Raw genomic sequence first — 22470 nt, 5'->3', positions numbered from 1 at the left:
CCAACGCGCCGCTGCTCATTCAAATTCCAGAAGCCGTCGGGCGTTGCGCGTGCAGCCGCCGGCTCCCGTCTGCCAGACACTTCCGGAATCCGGCACAGCACGTTTTACCGGACTGCCGCGAGGGCTTCGCAATACGTTCCTCGAGTCCTCGCCTCGTTAGCCCCGGCGCGCCTGCACGTTGAAAATGCGAACGATGGACGACGAGTCGCCTGTCCGATGCATTCTCTCGTTGGCGGGAAAGCAGTGGTAAATCGATCCTGCTGCGTTCGTGATAAGCTGGCGTGTGCGCGTCGGCGGAAAGCACTTTTACCTGCTCGTTTCCGCGTAATAGGCTCGACAAACGCCGCAGGTGACTCTCGGAAATACAGAAAGACGCGCGATAAAGGTGAGTCAACGTTGCGGTACCTGCACGCCCCTCGCCTCGCGATCGTCGTTCGAGAAAAAATAAATAAAAGTACCGCTCGCTTTTTGTTTCTCCTTCCTTCGTCTCGCTTCTCGAAAGGAAACCGTTCCGCCTTTTTGTTTGTCGTCGCGCTGACTAAACGCATGTACGTGCAATTTTGTGTATACGCGTGTTTTGTCAGTTGATCGCGGCGGGAGTGCATCGCAGAACGGCAAACGTTATAACGAGTATCCTCACGGATGAAAAACCGTCTAATTTAATGTTTCGTTGCGTCATTATAATTGACGACGCTTTGGTAAACGACATCGTTCGCGATAAATGCATTCATCCTCTCGCAATTGCACTCGTGAACATTAAAATTGTCCGTTAGCAGGTACTTAGCTACACTAATATTTCACGAGTTTTCGCTGCACAGCGACATGCAAGATCGCCGCTAATAAAGATGGAAAAGACGATTGAAGGGTAAATCATTGGTCTCGATAAGCCAAGCTAATCCATCTAACGCTCGGCGATGATCGCGTCGAATCAGCGAAACTTTCCCGGCGTCAAAGAAACGAAGGCATAAGTTACGGCGAGCGTCGGGCGAAAGAATCCGCAGGCAGAATCCGACAGCGTTCAAAACGAATAACTAAAGTTCCGGGGCTGCCTGCCTCGTTACTCACTCTTTTTCCGTGCGCGCGCGTGCGAGAGATCGCCGAAAGTTCCAGCTCCATTCGGTCCGTTCGTCTCGCGTAATGGGGCTCGAGAGCTCGCGAATGCGGGTCGCGGCCTCCTCTGCGCGCGCGCGCGCCTTCCGATGATCAAGCGGCGCGCCTCGCGGTAAATCACCTGCTGCGGGACGCGCCGCCCGTAGTTGCTCTTTCCCCTTCTCGATAAAGTAAAGAAAAACAGCGAGCCGAGCGCGCCTGCTCCACTCCGCGATCAGGGTTTTATCAATTTTTTCCCTCTTCGCGTGCGAGCCGCTATTTTTCCTTCGTTTTTCGTTTACTCTTTCCTTTTTCTAGCGATTACTTTGCACGAGCTTTCGCGACTTGGACGGTGAGCACTTTTTGTCCGATACGCGTCACACACATTCGATGTACTGGGAAATTGAAAACTTTTCGAAAAACCGCGCACCAATGACGCTTCGTCTGAAAAAACGTTGCTCGCTGTGCACGCGGGCGCCCAGTGAGCTTATAAGCCTCGTTCGATAAGCCTTGACTCGCGATACGCACCGACCGGCGCTGCACAATTATGAATTTCGACGGCGAACCGCGGGCAGGGATCGTCGAGAAGAGCCCTTGCATATCGCAGCCCTGGGAAATGAGGAGTGCGAGTGGAGTCGCGCAAAATAAAAGTCGTCTTGTTTTAACTGCGCGCAACTCCAACTTTGCAAGTTCTCTTCCTTTTTTATTTGCAAAGTTCTTCCAACTCTGTGCCATGTTGCTTGGCCAAGCTCGGCATGTAGCATTTTTTATTATTGCAGGCGCGTATTAGAAAAATGAAAACAAAAAAAAAACGCGATTGCGCGTAGATTAAGGGATAAGGTATTACATGCCCTGTGTGAAAGTTGAATATTTAATATTTCACGTTGAAAGGACGAGTAGTCGAACTTTTTTTCTCATTCATAACAAAATTAAGGGAGTACAGCTTTGAAACGTTCGCAATTGAAATCATTGTTCTCCGAATCGGACCCACGAGATCTCATATCGTTTTTAGTAGCTAATATCTCGTTGATGACGACACGAAGGGACACGAAATTCGTACCACAGCTTTCGGACACTTTAATACACTTATCCTCCAAGTTTCAAATGATTTTTTATTTCTCTTAGTCACTATACAGCCTTAATGCTACCAAGTTTCATGAAAAATTGAAACAGTCTTTTTTCGAAGTGACAAAGCCTTATACGACTAAAGTAAATGTCATAAATTGACCGAAAATCCCTCTTGCTCTTCATCTCAGAGGTGGCTCCGCAGATAAGCCTCGTATCTTTATGAGCGAGTACCAGTACTCCGTGTACCATCCCTTAGTCAGCATATCTATGTATTTCGCGTTTACGCAAGCTCGGATTGCATTGTCGTAAAAGTGGATAAAAGCTGCAAGCGAGAGACTGACGCCACTGCTAATTATTGTCTGTTACTTTTGACGTTTCAGCGCATTGATCTCGAGATGCGCGAATGCCTGTGTCGACGGAAACGTTCGTTTTAATTAAGATGACTATGATGCTTTTGACTATTGTGAGCGACACGACGCATTGAGAATACGATACATGCGAGAGGATTCGGGAGCATATCAAAGAGCTTTCTATGTTGCTCTCTACGCTTTCTTTTTCTATTCAAGTCGAGAGCTTTATTAGGTGTTCTATTTGCATTCAATTCGAAGTAGCACTTCAATTGATAAAAAGAAAAGCAAGAATGTTACTTTCGAAGAATCGACATTTTTTTCTATTGCGTCGAACATTTTTCAAGGGGCCATTTCTCTTCTTCATAATTATACGACTTAAATGCAGCGATATTTCAATGAAAAGTGTTTTAAATAGCCGTCTTGCACTCCGCTGCTTCAAGATGAGGTAATAAAAATACGCGCGTCAACCGAATGACTCCATTCAACAAACAAACAAAAAATCCGCGCCCATTCATCCCGGGATCCAAAAGGAATTTTCATTTGCTGAATAAGATCCGGAGAAGAATAAAATCTTTGGCGTTCATTCTCGAATGTACGTTTTGATAAACTGCGGCGGGAGCGTATTTCATTCGAGGCCGAAAAGGAGAGCGGGTCGGACGGCCATAACTCATTTTTCTGCGAAGTAAGGAGGGTGGGGGGACAGCAGACGAAATTTCATCCCGAAAAACCCTTCGCGCGGAGCGAGCAGCCGCGACGTCGGCTCGAACCTCATGCCTAATGCATCCGCGCGCCGTCGCCGTCGCCGTCGCCGCCGCCGCCGCCGCCGCCGCTGCGTCTAATTCTATTTCCGTAGAAGCGCGACGTACGCGTATACTCGCGATGCCTATGCATGAGCCGACGATGGATTCCTTCTCTCTCTTTGTGGCCGGATGACGAATAAATACTCGACAAAAAATGAGAGCCAGAGAAATTTGTCACTTCTCTTCCACATCGGAGACGTTCTTTTCTCATGCTAATGACTACGAGGGAGGGATAGAATTGAAATTCTTTTTCGCCGCTGCTCCGCGAGTCTTCCTCCGAAGGGACTCTCGTGGTAATTAGGCTCGTTGGATAACATTGGGATAGTCGTTTCCGTTCGCGCGCGAATTCGGCAAATTTCCGCGGATAAATTTCAGTTAGACGCTTAAAGCACTTGAAGCACGCCAATTACTCGCGGGTGAAGAAGAAGGGGGGAAAGAAAAACAAAAACGAGTTTAATTCAATGTAACCATTCAATTGAGCTAATGGTGTGCAGATATAGATAGCCGGCGGCGGCGCTGGTTTCTTCGAAACGATCTAGATCGTTTCTCGCTCGTTCCTGTCGCCTCTTGCTTCCAGCGGCTTATCATTTTCAATTTTACGTGCAAATTAATGAAATTCCATGTATAATTTCAAGCGAGTAATTTACCGAATGACCCGATTGAATTCAGCTCTAAATTGCGCAGCGTTGAAAGCCCATTATTCAATCTCTAACGAGTACGCCTTGTACACTTCCAATATATACTCGCTTGTAAACCCATCAGCGGGTCTGCCTTCAATAATTCAATGTCAAAGTAGTTTTGCTTTTCGAACTGTTCGTGGAAACGCTGGCTTGCAAGCACAACGCAGGATTCAGCAACAGCTGTTCCGTAAGTCAAAAAAATCCAATGCTGCGCTTGCGAAAGGGAAGGAGAGGGGTCGGTTCAATTTAATGAAAACACGCGACCCTCCATTGCGCACACGCGACTTTCCCCGGCGTATGGGCGATTCGTTTGCTCGACGTCAAACTAATCTCACTCGCGCGATAGGCTATTCGGTCTCGTTTGATAGCAAGGCGTTAAATGTTTGTCTCGTTTCTACTCGCGCCGTTCGTTTTCATTTTAGAACCAGGAGAGCTTTTGTTATTTACGCACATGGCCTGTCGACACCTTCATCCCTCCGCACCTCGGGTTTACCGACTCCTGCTCCAGCTGATTGCATTTTAATTAAAATTTTTAAAAAATAAACAAAAAGAAAGAAAAAATGACGAGGAAGAAACCGCGCTAAAATCGATCGCACACCGTGCATTTCTTTTTTATCAAATTTAATTGTACAGCTCGATGAGCTTAAATAATATTTTAAACGAAGATAATTACGATCGTCGGCTTAATTGTATGTGCATTAGCAGCGAACTTTCATTAAAGCTTCACAGAGGTGAATAAATGCAACGAGAGCAAATTGCAGCGCGAACGATAAAAATGCATCAATTAGAAATACGCAATAACAAAAAAACCTCGCAGTACTCGTTGCTCCGACACATTTCAGAAAAACGTCAACTCGCTGGATATTAAAAAGAAACTCATTAACGAGAAGCACAAGGGACGCGTATCGAGCGTAACACTCGAACTGTGAAGAATTCATTCTGATGAAAATAAAAAAGAAACAATCCAGCATCTTACCAGCTGACGGTCGTGTATTATATGTCGATTTGAGAGACAAAGCACAAATTGAGGAAGAGGAAAGGACACAAAGGCCACTTTCCATTGCAATTTCGCGTGTCTGAGATATCAAAAATAAAACGAGCTTATCGTCTTGCCACGAAAAGAGGAGAATACATGCACACACACGCGTACGTACACAAAGCGTATACAGCGAACCGGAATATAAGTATAACCTCGAAGCTCGCTATGTAAACTAAAAAAACGGAGAGCAACATGAAGCCTCCATCTTTTTTGACGAGAAAGCGCAAAGAAGAGGAGAAACTTACCGTTGGCCACGGTCGGCGCGTAAATCGCAAAAGTGCAATCACTGATACACAAGCGAGACGACAATAAACAACGGAAACAAGTATGGAAGTAGCACGCGCGTCGAAGAGAAGGCGTACGCACGTTGCGCCGCATGCCGCGCGCGACTACTACTGCCGACAGCCTGGAGGCCCGAAACGAGTACAGCAGTCGCCGGCGAGCAGTCGTTCTCTCTCTCTCTCTCTCTCTCTCTCTCTCTCTCTCTTTCGCCGCCACGCGCTCCCTCTCTCTCTCTCTCTCTCTCTCTCTCTCTCTCTCTCTCTCTCTCTTTCCGTGCACGTCGACTCTACACGCACACACGTAAGTACGTTAAGCACAGCTGGGGCACCGACATCGCCACACCCTCGTCTCACTCCCACGTGCGTGCGCTGTGTGTTTTCGTCTTCTTCGGTTTGTTGCTGCTTATACTCGCGAGCTAAGCTGAGGCTACGGAGCTGCCGGCATCGCGCGCGTCCGTGACAAAACAACGATGTAGCAGTGCGACGACAACTACGCGCAGCGCTAATGACGGGCTTTTGTTCGACACGCGATTATTACTCAGCTGAAACTTGCCGAACGACTTGGAATGGAACTGTAGATAAGTGTCGAGTGTGCGGCCCTGTTTTTTCCGGAGTTGCCTCGAGAGATCAATCAGTGGAAGCTACCAGGCGACAGTCCCGAAGCGATCAACGTGAAAAGCTGAGGAAAATTTTGGTTCTCTCTGTGCTGCGTTTTACTGTCCAGCAATCTTTTTATAGATCTTGAATAGAGAAAATTGACTGCATAATGAAGAAAGAAGCGATCAGAGTGACAGCATCGCGATTAAAGATATGACAAAAGGAAACTAAAAGAGCTCGTGGTAAACTCTTAGACGTCGACTAGATATAGCCTGAGTTTCTTATCTGTGATTTTTCAGATGCAAGATTGAACTGCGATAGTCTTGTTGAGGGACCAGCCACTTTTCATCTCTGAAAGTACTTTTTTTGCAGCATCCAAATCGTTCTAATAAAGATAACGCCATGGAACTTTATTCAGCTTGGTTAGTCGAAGTATGCGTTTGTATTCGCTTTTTAAAATCTCAATCTCAGACTTCACATAATCACTGCACACTTGGCATCTAATTTCTTCAAAAGAAGTTGGCACTGTGCATAACTGGGAATGTCTGAGTGAAGAAAAAAAATTTACATTCAGCGTTAATTCGATTTCTCGCGAGCTTTGACTGCACTCGAGCGAAGCACTTTCGACTAAATGTTTACGGTTGCTAAACAGTTTCTTTGCAACTTCGTCAAGGGAAATTGTAATATGTAATAGTTTATTGGAAAAGTGCTCTCAACGCAAAGACGTTGGTTGCGTAAGGAGCAAACTTGTTCGAGAAATTTAATGCTACGATATTCTGTTTGCTCGGAATTTCCAAAACTAAAGTTTACGCGGAACTTAAAGATCGACTTTGAGATGAAAAAAGTTTGATGGCGAGATGTAGGAACATCAGAATGATTTTCACGATACGCTGAAGAGAGCTTTCAATTGTTAGCGATAAAACTTGGCTGGCCTTCATCATAATTTCCTGAAATCCACTATTGGCATCTATTATTCGAACTAGAACAATTTAACTTTGCGCTCGTGGTTCATGCAGAGCAAACTCAGTCTACGCAAGAAGTGCGTGACAGATTCCATAGGAAATAGTTAGATTCATGGCAATCAAAGTCTATATATCAATCATATACATTTGAGCTTCAGTTTTTCTCAAATTTACTCATCACTATCCCATCCACTTCGGAACAAACGAATATTATTCCGCAACGTTGGGACGCAGAACAACGAGATTCGATTGCAGAATTCGTTTGAGACTGCGCGCTTGTCTGTTTCCGCATCCGTTCGGCTTGCACGCGGAAAAACTAATTCCACATTACATCCGCGCGCGTGCATTCTTTCTCGTTTCCCTACGTGTCGCCGGCGCGGCGTCGCGTGCGCGCCCCATTGTTTTTGCAATTCGTCATTAGCGGCTCTGCTGTTTTTCCAGGCGGCGCCTGCGTTTATTTACGCGCCGCTCTCTCGTGCTAGCTCGTAATTATATTTGTTCGTTGGACAACACCTTGACAAACTTCCAGAGCACTCGTATCCGTGCGTTTAATTTACTTGTCGTGCGTTCTTGTGCCGACGTCGCAGCGCGCCGCCACCTCGATTCGCGCCGTTTGTTCTTCTTTATGTTTTCCTAGCGCGCGACGTTCCAAAATAATTCTTTACCTTGTTGGTCAATAACGTAATTGCAGCCACGTTACGTGCGCGCAGTCAAAGCAGCGCATTCCCTTAACGGGGAACGGATGTTATTTTAATTTTCGAAATTATTATTGCAAGCAAATGAGATGTTTTCCATTTTCAAGGAAATTGAAATGTCATCAAAGCGAAAAAGAAATGCGATTCCTTTCAATGTTCTGTCTGATAAGAACAACTGGTCCTTTTGCAAACGTTTAAAGAGACGCCACCTAAATGAAGGACTGCAGCGCAGTGAGTTTCAATGTGGGAAAGATCAAAGTGGAAAATTCACGCAGGTCGTAACCTCTTTTAAAGAATAGGAAAAAAAACAGAAGAAAAGGCAGAGCGAGAGAGAAAGAAACGAGCTCGCCATATTTTCCTTGCAGCCGCCGAGTACTCGACTCTTTTATACTTCCTACGTCGACGGCGGCGGCAAGTCTGTTATTATCATCTCGCTCGTCGGTGGTGGTGCACTTTTCACCCTTTATGCAACCACGCTACAAGATCGTTTATCTCTCTCACTTTCTCTCCCTCCCTCTCTCTCTCTCTCTCTCTCTCTCTCTTTCTTTGGATATTCTTATTTCTTGCCACGAAGTTTTATGTATTAACAACGCTCTGTTGTTCCTTTGTTTCGTCACGAGTTTACATTTCTTTGTAATAAATCTTGTGTTTCGTATAGAGGACTCTTTCGTTTCGCACTTTGTGGAAGTGCGAGCACACGGTGAACGATTTCATCGGAAGAACCCTCGAAAAAAAGAAAACAACAGCATATCCCATGGGTCATTCGAGGGTAGAGTAAGTAGTTTCGAAAAGCCATCGAATTGAAATTCAGCTGGAGTCTGCTTTGGCTGCGAAATAAAGCATTGTATCGCACAGACGGCGCCAAAGCAAGCAAGCAACACGAACGCAGCTGGCCCAGTTTGGGCTTCCGATTGCATAAAATCCCAGGGCGCATTGCCATTCCGATTGCTCGGTGCAATTGCCTCGGCGAAATCTCGAATTTCTTCACCCATCTCCTGCCAGCCAGACTCAGTTTTTATCAAGAAGAGGAAGAGGAAGAAGAAGAAGAAGAAGAAGGGGAGGCGTATTGGCTACTATGGAGCCCGCACATCGGATTGCGCCAAATCCAATTGGCCGGCAGTTGCCATCGAACTTGCTCGCTCCCGCGGGACTGCACGGGGGCGAGCGTGCATTAGGCTCGCGGCTTGCAAGCGAGGCTCTATGGCAACGCCTAATGAGAGAAATTCAAGCTTGCCGCGCGCGCTTACTTACACACAATGCGCGAAATTATACGCGGGCGACCTCGCGGCTAATTGAAATTCGGCGCGAGCTTCGATCTGCGAGAGATTACTGCAATTATACGCTTGGACGAGGACGAGACGGTATAGCTTCGCGCGCGACGCCGGATGAGCGGAGCGGCGGAGCTCGCGAAAAAAAGACGAAATTTGTTTTTCCTTTTTGTCGTGCGTCGCGACTGCTCCGCATGCCAATTTATGCGCTTTCCGGAAAATTTACGTTTTCTCGTCGTCGCCAACGTTTCGACTGTATTTCGCGAATTGTAATTGAACGCGGATGGATTTCAGCTCGAAAATGGTACGAGGCAAGAGTTGAGAAAAATTGGATGCCAAGTGTAAGGTTCGGTATACTGACGATTGCATCGGCGTGCACTCTGAGCGTATATCGTTATTTCGAAAACTATCGAAACCCATCGACGCGCAAAGTCAATAAACTACGGAGAAATACTTGAGCCGTACGAAATGAGGCGAAAGCTCTTTATTCATCTCGGCGAGCTATCAGTGTTTTCCAGATATATTTATACGAACACAGACATCGTAACGGGCGCGCGTCGATACCACATATACGACGTAATCGCGGCCGGCAAATGTTACGCAGGGCCATCGACCAGGCGCTTCCACGCGAGTAGATAATGGGGGGGCTTCGCTGGCGACGCGATAATTCTGCGCGAGCGCGTGCAGCGCAAGGCATCCTGCGCGTCGGCTAGACGCTGCCGTACGACGCGAGCAGAAACGAGAGTGCACGGCTGACCGCCGACTGGCTGTTCCCGGCTGCTCCATCAGACCGGAAGCTCGCCTGGCGCTCTATATTTTCTCATTTGGTTTGTAGCCTGCGCCGTCGCCCCCACGGCTCCACGGCCGTCGCGCGCCCTATCTACGCCCACGAGCACGCGGCAGAAGCGCGTTCCGTGCAAAGCGTGGATTGCGGCTTGCTCCTTTGCGACCGTGATTGTTTGCTTTCATGACGAGGGAACTTCGAAAATCTTGATTTTTCTAGGCGTTTTTTACACGCTATTCCAGCATTCTTTCTCTCCGCACTAGCGAACTTGAGAATACTCAAATTTTCAATTGTTCTTGCAACAAAAGATTATAACAAAAGTTTTCAGTGATGAAGCACCAGCAAATTTCAATTAGTACAATGGCAGTTGCATAAACACAATAACCGATCAATAGAAATGAAAACACCGATACTGATTAATGTTGCGTCCTCGTTAATGTATCGCATAACGTTCAAAGACCTTTCGACAACACTTTTTCATTTTGATTGCACAAAATTTACATAATTACTTTGCTCGATAAAAAAAATGTGGACGAGAGATTAACACTACGCATAAAAGTATCGCAGTGGCAATGACTTTGTCGCTACACGACGTAAACATTAAACAGAGAGAAAGCGGAAAAAAGTTCAAAACAGTTTATCAACGCAATGTGTCATTCATCTTGCTGGTGTCGTTGCATGCGTAAAAGCGTGCGATTGCACATTGATTAATGGACGCAGAAAAAGCAGCAGTCGCGACGCGCGAAACGAAAACAAAAAAAAAGCATTGCCGGCGCGTCTCCGATATACGTACGGAGCGCACAGACCGCGGAGTATCAAAAAATGCATGAATCATGCCATCACAGGACAACGAACGAGAATAGGAAGTCGGTCGCCGATTGTTGAGGCTGCTGACCCTCGCAGCCCAAAAGGTCAATCTCCTTTTCTTACGTACGAGGATACGCTCACTACTCTCTTCGCGCATCTTTTTCACTTACCGTGATTAATGCCATTGTACATTGGCCTGCGTGAGAGAATAATTTCTCGCGTTCAATTCAATGTCTCGTCCTTCGAGAAATTAAAAGAAAAGTCATTGTTCGCGTCTCTCGATTGTATAAGTAATGCTTCGATCAAAAGAATAAAGCTGTTTTTATAACCGGGACAAGATTTTCATTGCGCGCACAGAGGACGAATAAGTTCACATACTCAGCCCCCGCCATGAGTCACGAACGGAGGACTTGTATGCGCGCTGAAGTATCGCAGGCTTCTTTTTGTAGGGGTATTCTGAGAATTTTAACCCCGTGCTTACTCTATAATCCACTCGCGCGTATTTTTGTCGATTAAATTGAATTTTTTTTTTTTTGCATTCGTCGAGCATCTAAATGAAAATCTCAACGGAGGATCGGAGTATCAGAGTAGCGCTCAAAAAAGTATCAGCGAACATATTCAATTGTTCTATTTACATTTTATGTATATTTAAGAAAAATGTTTAGCTATAGCTGAAAACTCATTTTTCTGCAGTTTAGTGGCTGTAAAAATGAAAGTTTAAAAATATAAAGGTGAAGATAAAATAGGAAAATACTCGTTGCAAAATGGACGTTCGCTCGCGCATACATTTATGTTTCCAGAAAGAATGTAGAATAACTAAATACATGGTATCAAGAAGCCAAGAAAATGTTATTCATGATAACAGTAACAAATTGCTCTCGATATCTAAATGGTATAGCTGTTTCTTTTATAAAAATGGCTATATTTTTCATTTTGATGAGGATCAAATTCTGTATTCATTCAAATATTTCATAAAAACATTCTGCTATTAAATTATTAACAAATGATAGTAAGTAAATTTATAGTCGATGACTCGAATAGGTAAGACTAATTATGGCTATTTATTTTATATTCTTTGATGAACCTGTAAAATTTTAGAAAAATCCATCTAAAGTCTGAGTACTTGTAAAAATTTTACGAAGGTCTCGAATGTGTCTAATAGCTTTTTGAACCTTCTAAAAGCTCTAAATCAGTTACGAGATATAGGCTTTCTTTGATTGTGCATTCATTCGCTATAATATATTTCAGTTCGCTATAACTATTTCAGTTTTACAAAAATAAATAAAGATTGAAAAATACACATTTAATGTAATATATGAAATACCCATGACATTGCTTGTCTTTTATAAAACCATAGATATCTGAATTATTTAAATCATTACATATATAAATATTGTATGTCTTGAGTTTGGTATTTTCGATATGCACAACATTAAAAAGAAAAACGTCCCCCTGGATATTTTTAGAAAAACTTTATTATAGCTAGGTTAACCTATACGATATTTAATTTAATTTTACGTAAACTTTTATAAAGTGTGCAAAATTAATAGTGAGTCACAAAAATTCTCAGCAACAAATCTATTATCTATTGCCTAAAAAATTGGTGACAGTCTTGTAGAATGAAAAGTCATTCTGAAACAATTATTTTTTCACTAAATAGAGTAAATCTGTTATAACGGCAGGTGAAAAACCATGGAACGTAATAGCACCGGTACTTCGAATAAAATCAGGCACTTCGCACATGTAACTGTAACCTTTGGCCAGATTTTTTGGTTTCCATTGTTTTGGCATTTGTACGCCGTCTTTCGTGAACATGGGTTTCTCGCACAAGTGATAATCTTCTACTCTATCGATGTAAATATTATTCACTGTTACGTAAACCACACCTTTCTTGCTTGCAGGCTCGTAGACAATCTTTCAGAAGTACAATGGAATAGGAATGGCCTTCTCGCTATTCTCAGCGGCGTATAAGAACATCATTTTCATTTTGTTCCCATCACCGGTGTCATTCAGACTTAGTCGGTCGTGAATACCTGTATATACGACCAAATCTTTGCCAAATTCCTTGGCCATTTCCACAACATAGTCTTCGATTCGCGCCCAATTGCCCTCATTGATTGGGCGCCATTGAGGTGCGGTATTGAGGTAGACGAAAGTCGCTGAGCCAGCCGAGGCGTACACAAAGCTGTTTCTTGGTGTCAGCTGTGCGGGATTGAAGATAATCGCCGAGGATACGTCCAAGTAAGAGCATTTCTGAAGACATATTCAATTGATGTTACATGAAACTTTTTGAAAGCTTCATATGAAAGAAAAGTAGGATAAGCTGCAAGTACCGTTTGAAAAGCACTGTCGTGGCAGTAAAGTTGCGCAGCGAAACTCCGATCTTGAGTTTTAGCATCGTAAATGACATCCATATCCAGCTTGTTCCTCTGTCGCTCGCAACAATGAGTTTGATCGTAGCCGAGTGGCTTGGCAGGCTTTTGTCTTCCAGCGATGTACCTTGATACCGTCGACTTCGCGTACATCGTCGACATACTAGATCTATCGTAATGAATTTCCACGAGTGTGAGAAACTGACTCCTCAGCTTAGTATAGAATCCGATCTCGAACTTTCGGTACTCGCTCTCGCGCCCGTAAAATCCTTTGTCGATGATTTTGTACTTTGCTTGCAATTTACAACTGAGCTCTTGAAAATCGTATATTGTGTCTTCGGTGCTGAAGGCACTGCCGCACAGGCAGGTGAAGTTCCGAAACGGACGAGACTCGGATAGGCTTCTGAACGAATTGTTATCATCGGGACAAGATAAAAACACCGTTTCGTTTTGATTGAACTTGATGTTGCCGTCGTTGTCGGGTAAAATTAGTTTCGTATTATCGGATGAGTTTAGTATTAAAGCATGATCGAAACCGAGCATTTTTATGTTAATCAGGCATTGCTCATCTGTAGAGAAAATATCATTGTTTAATTTCAAATTTTAACGGTTCAATAAAGTTCAGCCTTTACTTTCTTCTTGTTGATCAAAAGTGCAGGTGGATGTCATCACTACTTCTACTGGGGTTCTAGCGGTATCCTCGTAATTACCAATTTGCCGTCTCCAATGGGATGTATTTTCACTCAAGACTAGATTGTCATTTAAAATCTTCAAGTACTAGATTTAAACAAAATTACCCACTTAGAATCCAATAACTATAAGCTAACAAATTTTTATAGTGCTGCCATTACAATTATGTTTTTTCGATAGAATTTTATAATAATATTATTATTCAATCAGTTACTTACATAATAATTTGCAGTTTTCTGCGTCGAAAGTACTTCTGTAACTAAAAAATGGAGAAAAAGTCCTGAATGGAATGTCCAATGCCAGTGCATCTTTAAGAATCTTGTAAATTTAGCTATAGATATCACAGAAATAGACCTAAATTAAAAAACGAGCATTTTGCGAATGCTAAAACGATTTTGAAAAATGGAATACTACTTAACTATATGTTCCGAGTTAACTAGGAACAAAATTTCTCACGCATGAAAATAGTAAAGATTTAAACATATCCGATGAAAAAATTTTACATTCAAATCACGATTATGGATGAGGTAGCATGCTATTAGATCGGCTAATTAGCTTTGAAATGAACTTGTCGCACTAGTCGAGCTTGGCGTCACTTCACGGTGTTCAATTTTATAAATTTTACAATATTATTCAAACATGAAAACGTTGATGTCATTTTATTAATAATTTATTATGATAAATATGAACTATTTGTTATTTGGTAGCCGTTGAAAGATGTGACTGCCTGAACGCTTTATGTGAGACAAATGATCCACAGTTTTTAAACTAAATGTTAACGGTATCAATCATTTAATGAATAATAATGAAGTTTAAAAAATAGTCTGATTTGAAATACATACTTTTTAAAATAAAATATAAATAGATCTTTGTATATTTGAAAGAAAAATGCGACGAGAAGTTCAGTTACAATGAATACAATGTAAGCATTTAATCCCGGTCAAGTGAGCGCGTGTGATCGCATTGACATGATGAGGTGCGTGTCAAGGACGCAAAGATTGAGAACGAATCTGCTTTCTGCAACGGTCTCACACATAAGCCAACGTAAAAATAATTATCAAGATTTTATTTACAATATAATTTTACAGTTTTCAATAAATAACTTATCAAAGAGAAGCTTAAGTTATTCGCAAAAGAGCATTGCAAGTTTTCACCTCACTTCGTGCAAATAGTTTTGCGTGAAAAAGCGCATCTGTTAAGAAAAACAAGGACAAATTTCACGTTCTAGGTACTGCTTTTTATTCAATATTTTCAAGAATCACTCGGTTTGACGTCTTCTATAAAAAAAAAACCATATAAACATTCAACAACAAACCTAACACGAACTCGAAGAAAAGCACTTATAGGTAGTCGAATAAAAAAAAAATAATAAAAAATTGACGAGTACCGGCTACCAGCTGCACTATCACTGTGGAAAAGGGCCGCGACTGTTACTCGTGTCAAGTATGCACTGTATTAGTCGTCGGCACGTTTGTGGCTTTATAAATCGTCATACGGCGGCGCGCCAAAAGACTTTCGGGCGACATCCACGCGCGACACACAATAATATAAAGCGCGAGCTCCAACAAATTAGCTTAAATGTTTATGCACTGCAACGACGGAAATTGGATTTCTTTTTTGTCACTTCGCTTACTTGATACAATAATAGCTTATAAAAATGAATTAATACACGTAGAACTCTAATATTCATTGGTAACGGGTCTTTTAACCATTTTTTAAATAATTTATTGTTAATTTACACCATTCATACAAAGTAAAACAGACGCAATTCTCATGCAATAAAGATGCACTTCAGTATATTCTTGTCGAGTATGCCAAATTCATTCAATTAATCAACGTACATAAAATGCGAGGGTGTTAACTTATCGTATTCCTAAAGCAGAAATTAGATCATTCACCTCAAAAATTATCTAACAATTCTTTTTCGATTTTTAAGTTTGTATATCTCGGCGATCGATATGGAAAAATCTAAGCTTCCACTAAACTCTACACTTTCAGCAATTTCATGTTTTCTATATAAAAAATTTCCTCTTTGACTACTTTTCACCTTCATTCAAGTTTCACGGCTTCACTACGCTTTCCTTTATTTTCCCTTTATTCACAGCAAACATCGAGTACAAGTTGTATTATAACATTGAAGAACGTTAGTTTTTCGACTCAAAAACGTGGACAATATACTTATAAATGCAGACACATTAGTAGCCGCATTGACTTGTCGATGATATGCTTTTATAGAAGCCATGGAGTTACGACAAGAAGATGGTATTTTGTATAAAATAGATCAGCAAATCATAAATTAGAGGGCATGCATCATCTGAGTTTTACGTTTATCGCTCAGAAAACATTTGCATCATTTACATGAACTGTAAAAATACGCCTGTGCATGACCGTAACATTTATGTTATAATGTGCTGGACTTTGGTTCGCATGTCTATAATGCGAAGAAGATTAATTCCATCGATTCCAGAATGTCAATGATACATTTACATTCGTATATTGTTACACGAACTTCATTATTATCGTAATTGAGCGAATATTTAGTTTTTTTTGCAGCTATATGTTGGAAGTTTGGCATATTCAACGTAAAAAAAAATGGCAAAATGCATTAAAAGTAACACATCTCTACGCCTATGTCTGCAACATTTTTTAGCTTTCCTTGATTAGAACAAGTTTCTACGAGTCTTGGATCTAACTAATAACTACTGAAACTAGTATATATTGCAGTTAAATTTTAAGATAATATATAATATGTCATTTTGATGATTTAGTAAATACTTTGAACATCGTGCAAGCAAAAGTTCAGTCTAGCGAGTGTTTTGCAAAATTCATTCGTTTAAATTTGTTTGGAGTGAAACTTAATTAGAAGAGAATCGCATTAGCTTTTCTTATAAAGATCAAATTTAATATTCGGAATTCGTATTATATGTGAATACGCTAATCTGTTTCCACCCGACAGAACTTTCTTTATAGTAAACGAAAATCACGTTAAAATTAGGTTTACAATCCGAAAAAGCATACGGGAGCTGCGATTATGGGTAAGGTAGAATGCTAGTGGATCGACTCCGTAACACTTACTGCAGTTGCCGAGTCTAGGCGCCACTTGACGGTACACAATGTGACTTTCAAAATGTAGACAACGAACGTTCTTTTTACACCGCTTGCTATTAGATCATAATGAAAAACAATTATTTTTCTGAAAAGAATTGGTAAAAATTTGTGTGAAAAGGTACACAGGAAAACTCCTGGAGTGTATTAATGAAATCTTCGTATTTTGATGTACTTAAACCCACGTAAATTGCGATAATATTTCGTAAAATATATCACACAAGATTATTGTTATTAAATAGTGTTGCACATTAGATAAGATTCGAATGATATGACCTATGTTGACGTAATTAGAAGAACATGGCGAGTTTTGCGCGAAGGGCGTAAAAAATGGGAGCAAATATGCGTTCTGGAAACTCTATATTAAAAATGATTAATTTTGACAAACACACTGTTATAGAGTGCAGTCCTGTGACATAAAAGCTTTTTATAGGAAGTGTGAATATAAGTCGGCGCAGTGCGAAAAGGTTACATTCGAAAAAGTAACGGGACCTAGGTCAGACGGCGAACCGTTCTACTTTATAATCCGATGAAGCTGTTTTGCGTTGCCAGAAGCGATCGCAACAACGTCGATCCGAGACAAAGGGACAGCCACGACAGACGAGCTTCCGGGCGCAAAACCATTACGGACGCGACAGCAAAAGTAGACGAGCGCTGGCGAGCCCCAGCGGCGCGGGCACATCTACAACGCGGACTGACGCTGGCATGCAGTGGTCGCGCGTGCGGGACCGGGCGCCGGCACGCCAACGCACAACGGAGGAAAGATGCAGCTTGCGCGCGACTAGAACGATTTTCGGAATAAAGTTTTCGCGCGCACGCGACATCGGGAGTGATGCAGTGGCGTTTCCCTCGGCAGAGCTGGCGCACAGAGCAACGCAAGCGAGAAGAATGTCCGTGCGCGCCTGCGGCGGCGCTCGTTAAAGAAATATAGGCCGAGTATAACGGGTGAGTTGTTCGTCTACGTTGCCCTAAGATCGGTTCATTCCGATCCATTTACGCGCTGTTCCTTACGAAGGACCGCGCTTGCTCGTTGAGCGCATTAGCATCCATATGTGTCGTCTGGGATCGGATCGGGCACACGCGTCAATTATTGCAACGGAGGCGTTCGCGTAGCCAGTAATTACCGTCAACTATATAATCACAAGGACGCACGTACTTGTCTCGTTTTGCGCTACGGTCATGCAAATTATAACGCGATGAATGAAACGCCGAGCGCTGTGAACGAAGCAGTGCAACAACGACGTAGTGTCACCCTGTATATTTGTGGCAATTAATTGCTCGACGCGTGCGATGAAACGAGCTGTACCGACTTACATAAGCGGTTCCAAGCCATTATTGAGATCAACGGTTTAATGAGTTTCAAATTGAACACGGGAGCTTGCGGATACTCGCGTCACCGCCTAAATTCCAAAACACAACCATCTATCGCTCTCTTTCAAGCGCAACAGTGGATTCGTAATAAGAAATAATTCTTTCCATTACTGTCGTAACAGCATTATCATCATCGGCTTCCGCCTACAAGTTATCCAATTATAAAGCTGTGGAATCGCTTCTCGGATCGGCCTTTTGACTTTAAATTTTGGTGCCGATAAATCGACAACTCTACTGTTTCAAATCGCCTGATTTACACCGATCGAGAAGAATTTATCGCGATCGCTATCTTCGCTTGGAACGATTTATTGCGGCATGCGCACGTAACGCCGCTACGTACACGGAGGTTCCGTCCGGTTGAGCACCGCGAAGACAAACGCAATCTTGTAATTTAATACTTGAAGAATGCAGACGATCGATCCAATCGATCAACATAAAATCCTACATTCTTTATAAATGTAGATGAATTTAAACGGATAGAGCTGGTTGGTTTTTGTTGGTGAATTTCTCTATAGTCTCGATCCTAGTTCTGGCTCAGTAGTAAAACAATAGCGTAGCGTATACGTCGTGTATCTTCGCGAACGCTTCTTACAAGGCATTCGACGCGTCGTCAAAATAGTACCATTGTTCAACAACAAGAAAACTGTTTCGCTAGATGAGCAGAATGCGGTGGCAAATTATTTGGTGTCTTTCTCTGGTATCGATCGGTTCAATAAACGCCCGTAGAAACGACGACGAGGATCCCACGACCGAGGCGAGATTGGCAACTAGTACCATCTCCGAAAAATCAACGCAAGCTTTGCCAGGTCTGCTGTACCCGAGAGAAAGCGAATCGCGCGAGGTAAGTGGCTACAACAAAGTAACGCACAAAGTGCCCTCTGGCCTACGCTCATGTAAATATACCTACTACTGGGATCAGGTCAAATCTTTGGATGGTTTTTGGGACTTTGCGCTACCACCAAGCGATGACGCGCACAAGGGACACCGCGAGAAGTGGTTCGCCAGCCGCTTGTCAAAGGTAGCCTGTGTGTTCGCCGAGCGGCTCGCTCGGCTTGTCTGACGTTGCAAGTTCGTCACGATTTTGTCGCGCAGGTGGCCGAGGTGATGAAGATGCCCGTGCCATCGTCCTACAACGACATCACCACGTCGCGAGTGCTTCGAGATCACGTCGGTCCAGTCTGGTACGAGAGGAGCTTCTTCGTGCCGGCATCCTGGAGGAGCAAGCGAGTGTTCGTGCGATTTGGATCCGTCAATTATTTAGCCGAAGTGGTGAGTTTTATTATCTTCAGAGTTGTGCATCGCGTCGAAATGGAAATGTTGACTAAACCAAGCGCATGGATTAGTGGCTGAACGGCAAGTTCATCGTAAGACACGAAATCGGCCATCTGCCATTCGAAGCCGAAATCACGTCGACGGCCTTGTACGGCGAAGAGAATCGCGTGACCGTAGCCGTGGACAACACTCTCGTTCAGACGAGCGTGCCCCAAGGCTCAGTCGTCAATGCGTCCACTGACAATGGCACCGTTAAGCTGCAGACTTACACTTTCGATTTCTTCAATTATGCCGGTATACACAGGTGAATTGCATGTCCTTTCAATGAGTTGCTGCTACGAGAGCTGACGATCTACAAACGATTTCAGACCGGTACTGTTGCACACGAAGCCAGACGTTTTCGTCGAGGACATAACCGTGAGCACAGGACTGGACAGCGCTGTTGGCGTGCTCAAATACAGCGTCGTGATCGCCGGGCACAGTCACGAAAACCCATTCTGTCAAGTAAACTTGCTCGATAAGGACAGCGAGCATGTCGTTGCCGGACCTTTGGTCGGTACCGAGGGAACGATAAAACTCGCGTCGCCGCGACTTTGGTGGCCGAGATTTATGAGCACGGAGACTGGATATATGTACAATTTAGAGGTGCGCCATCTCTTGAAAGGCTAACGACAGCGTTCGTTTGGACAAGCAAGCTTATGATTGTCTGCAGGTAAAAGTCGTTGGGCCGAACGTAACCGAGCCGGATATCTACCGCCTACCCGTAGGAATTAGAAGCTTGAAATGGACCAACGCGTCGTTTTTGATCAACGACAAACCCATATACTTCCGTGGCTTTGGCAGACACGAGGATTCGGCGATTAGAGGCCGTGGCTTGGACTTGGTCACCACTGCGCGCGACTACGAGCTTCTCAAGTGGGTCGGCGCCAACTCCTACCGGACCAGCCATTATCCCTACAGCGACGAAGTTCTCGATCACGCCGACAAGTCGGTTTGGCTTTATTGTCGATCGCTCGGTGGCACCATTAAAAAATGCACGCCCGATGCTTTCTTTTTATCGTAGAATGGGCTTTATGATCATCGACGAGTGCCCATCAGCAAACACCGACAACTTTTCAACCACGTTGCTGAAGAAACACAAACAAGCTCTGTCGGAACTCATCCGAAGGGATAAAAATCGACCGTCGGTCGTCATGTGGTCGATCGCCAACGAGCCGAGAACTCAGCTTCCCAACGCCGGGGGCTATTTCAAAAAGATCGCTCACCACACCAAGACCCTCGATCCAACGAGACCCATCACCACATCGCTCAACCGCGAAGTCGCTGTAAGTTTTTGGAGCGGGCTTTTTCTCGTAGTCATCACCCACTGAAACGTCAAACATGTACGCGGTCCGACAGGAAGATAAGGCAGGCGCATACGTGGACGTCATAAGTTTCAATAGATACAACGGCTGGTACCAGAACACTGGCAGACTCGACATGATAACGAATCGAGTTGTCAAGGAGGCCCAATCTTGGCACGCCAAGTACGAAAAACCTGTGCTTATGTCAGAATACGGCGCCGACACTATGCCCGGCCTTCACGAGGTAAGTTGGCCATCGGTTTTCTTTTCCCGTCGCTTCGTGTGCTCTTCGTTACGGTAAATCTGCTTTCGTTCGGAGCTGCCGGAGTACGTGTGGAGCGAGGAGTACCAGATGGAGACGATGTCTCGTCACTTCGAAGCTTTCGATAAACTGCGCGCTCAGGGCTTCTTCGTCGGCGAGTTCATCTGGAACTTTGCCGATTTCAAAACTTCTCAAAGTAAGTTAACCATCGAGAAGTTAATACTTGCCTCTTTTGGTGAAAACGTACGCTAAAGACCGTAAATTGTAGAGTATCACCGAGTTGATGGCAACAAGAAAGGAATTTTCACTCGTGACAGGCAGCCAAAGATGGCAGCCCATCATGTACGTAAGAGGTATTATGCACTGGGTAAAGAATTGGATACGAAGACTGTAACCCCAAATGACCTTAAAAAGTATATTTTCGAGTACGATGTTTTATTCCATTAGCATGTAAGATACGATTGTAAGACAAGAAAATGCCTTGGAATGTACAATGTTCGAGAAGATCGACAACGCTTAGTTCACTTTTAGCTTTGCTTAAAATGATTTATTTAAGATGTGCACATAGGATAAACGGGTATGTAAGTTTATTTCTTACGATTTTCAAAAATAGCCTTATCTTGTTTATTACTAATAAAAGCCGTAAGAAACAATTTCGTTCATAGAAATATTAACGTCTCGATTTAGATTTAGAAAAGATAGTTGATTAACGTAGATCGCGAACATCAGAATTATTTGTAACGGCGTTTGAATTCTCGTAATTGTTGTGGAAATAATAATAATGTATTTGTCACATATCAAATAGATATTGTCGATCAAACTTGTAGGTTATTTTATAACTATGATACAAGTGATGCTGTTACAATTATGGCAATTGAAAGGATATTACTAGTGACAGTACTCATCAAAATGCTATTCTCTAATTCCAGATATCCATTGTAATCGTAATTTAATTAGTTGATAGCACTCATATCTTGATATTAAATTTAAAAAAATATTGCAAAAATATTTTTTTACTGATATCTAGTGAATATAATTATAAATGTTGAAATGTGTACAAAAATCAATTATATTACTAAATAATATTGAAAAAAGTTGTATGTAATAAAAAATGTATCGTTGTATTTGTAGATACATGCTGTACTGTATTAGAAACATAAAAGTGTCAGTCGTTGTATTATTTATGAATTCGAATTACTATTTAAATCAATAATGTAGATTATCGATAACTGAAGATCTGCGATTATTACATATTGATGATAAATGAAGGTATTATTTGAAAACAAAATACAATGACGATTTGTCCTCGTGAAACGTTCGCCAAGCGACATTGATTTATGAATAATGAAAAATTCAAATAAAATTGTTGCTTAACATTCGACGAACGTTTGAATTTTAAAGCATCCTTACGTTAACGTCGAATTCTGAGTACGCGCACGAGTGAATGACATGTAATTGCAAAGACGTAATGACGGGAGCACGCTCAGCTCAGAGAGATTGAGAGCTGCTCCGTGTACTCGTGCTGCATTCTTACGGATGATTGCTCGCTGAAATATTTACGCAAGAGACTTTACGTTCGTCAAATAATAGGATCTTTTATGACTGTGGCTCGCATTGCTACGTGCGATCTCGCGG

The 22470-nt window shown here is 42.9% G+C and overlaps 2 protein-coding genes and 1 pseudogene across 4 annotated transcripts in view; 1 reads left to right on the top strand and 2 right to left on the bottom strand.

Annotated features, from left to right (window-relative positions):
- The window catches only part of LOC131670844 (matrix metalloproteinase-2-like), a 100837-nt gene extending 95428 nt beyond the window's left edge, over positions 1–5409 (bottom strand). Inside the window, exon 1 of the mRNA XM_058946823.1 lies at positions 5272–5409. The gene's annotated coding sequence lies outside the window, so the exon portion shown is untranslated. The remainder of the gene's footprint in view (positions 1–5271) is intronic.
- Positions 5410–11966: 6557 nt separating this feature from the next.
- On the bottom strand, positions 11967–13461 carry LOC131670848 (uncharacterized; annotated as a pseudogene).
- Positions 12535–22208, top strand: LOC131670787 (beta-glucuronidase-like). 3 transcript variants are annotated; one of them, XM_058946700.1, is made up of 11 exons: positions 12535–12661; positions 18614–18799; positions 18878–18976; positions 19051–19227; positions 19302–19534; positions 19599–19875; positions 19943–20217; positions 20294–20555; positions 20629–20817; positions 20893–21031; positions 21104–22208. In XM_058946700.1, exons 2-11 carry the CDS (start codon positions 18614–18616, stop codon positions 21280–21282), a joined length of 2016 nt encoding a protein of 671 aa, XP_058802683.1. In that variant the 5' UTR covers positions 12535–12661; the 3' UTR covers positions 21283–22208. The 3 variants fall into 3 exon arrangements, with proteins under 3 accessions (XP_058802683.1, XP_058802682.1, XP_058802684.1); XM_058946699.1 differs by lacking the exon at positions 12535–12661 and adding an exon at positions 17004–17532; XM_058946701.1 differs by lacking the exon at positions 12535–12661 and adding an exon at positions 18028–18042.
- The last annotated feature ends 262 nt before the right edge of the window (positions 22209–22470 follow it).

Source organism: Phymastichus coffea, unplaced genomic scaffold (genome assembly GCF_024137745.1).
Source record: "Phymastichus coffea isolate CEN01 unplaced genomic scaffold, Cenicafe_Pcof_1.1 PCOF00116, whole genome shotgun sequence".
Taxonomy (NCBI): domain Eukaryota; kingdom Metazoa; phylum Arthropoda; class Insecta; order Hymenoptera; family Eulophidae; genus Phymastichus; species Phymastichus coffea.
Note: the sequence above shows the minus strand (reverse complement) of the source record. Positions and strands in the feature narration are given on the sequence as shown.

What these genes read in the sequence shown, in the direction of transcription:
- LOC131670787 (XM_058946700.1), top strand. Translation starts at nt 18,614, where the DNA reads ATGAGCAGAATGCGGTGGCAAATTATTTGGTGTCTTTCTCTGGTATCG. An exon ending in TCGCCAGCCGCTTGTCAAAG is followed by an intron (nt 18,977 to 19,050) that starts GTAGCCTGTGTG and finishes TTTGTCGCGCAG; the next exon opens with GTGGCCGAGGTGATGAAGAT. An exon ending in CGATTTCAAAACTTCTCAAA is followed by an intron (nt 21,032 to 21,103) that starts GTAAGTTAACCA and finishes CGTAAATTGTAG; the next exon opens with AGTATCACCGAGTTGATGGC.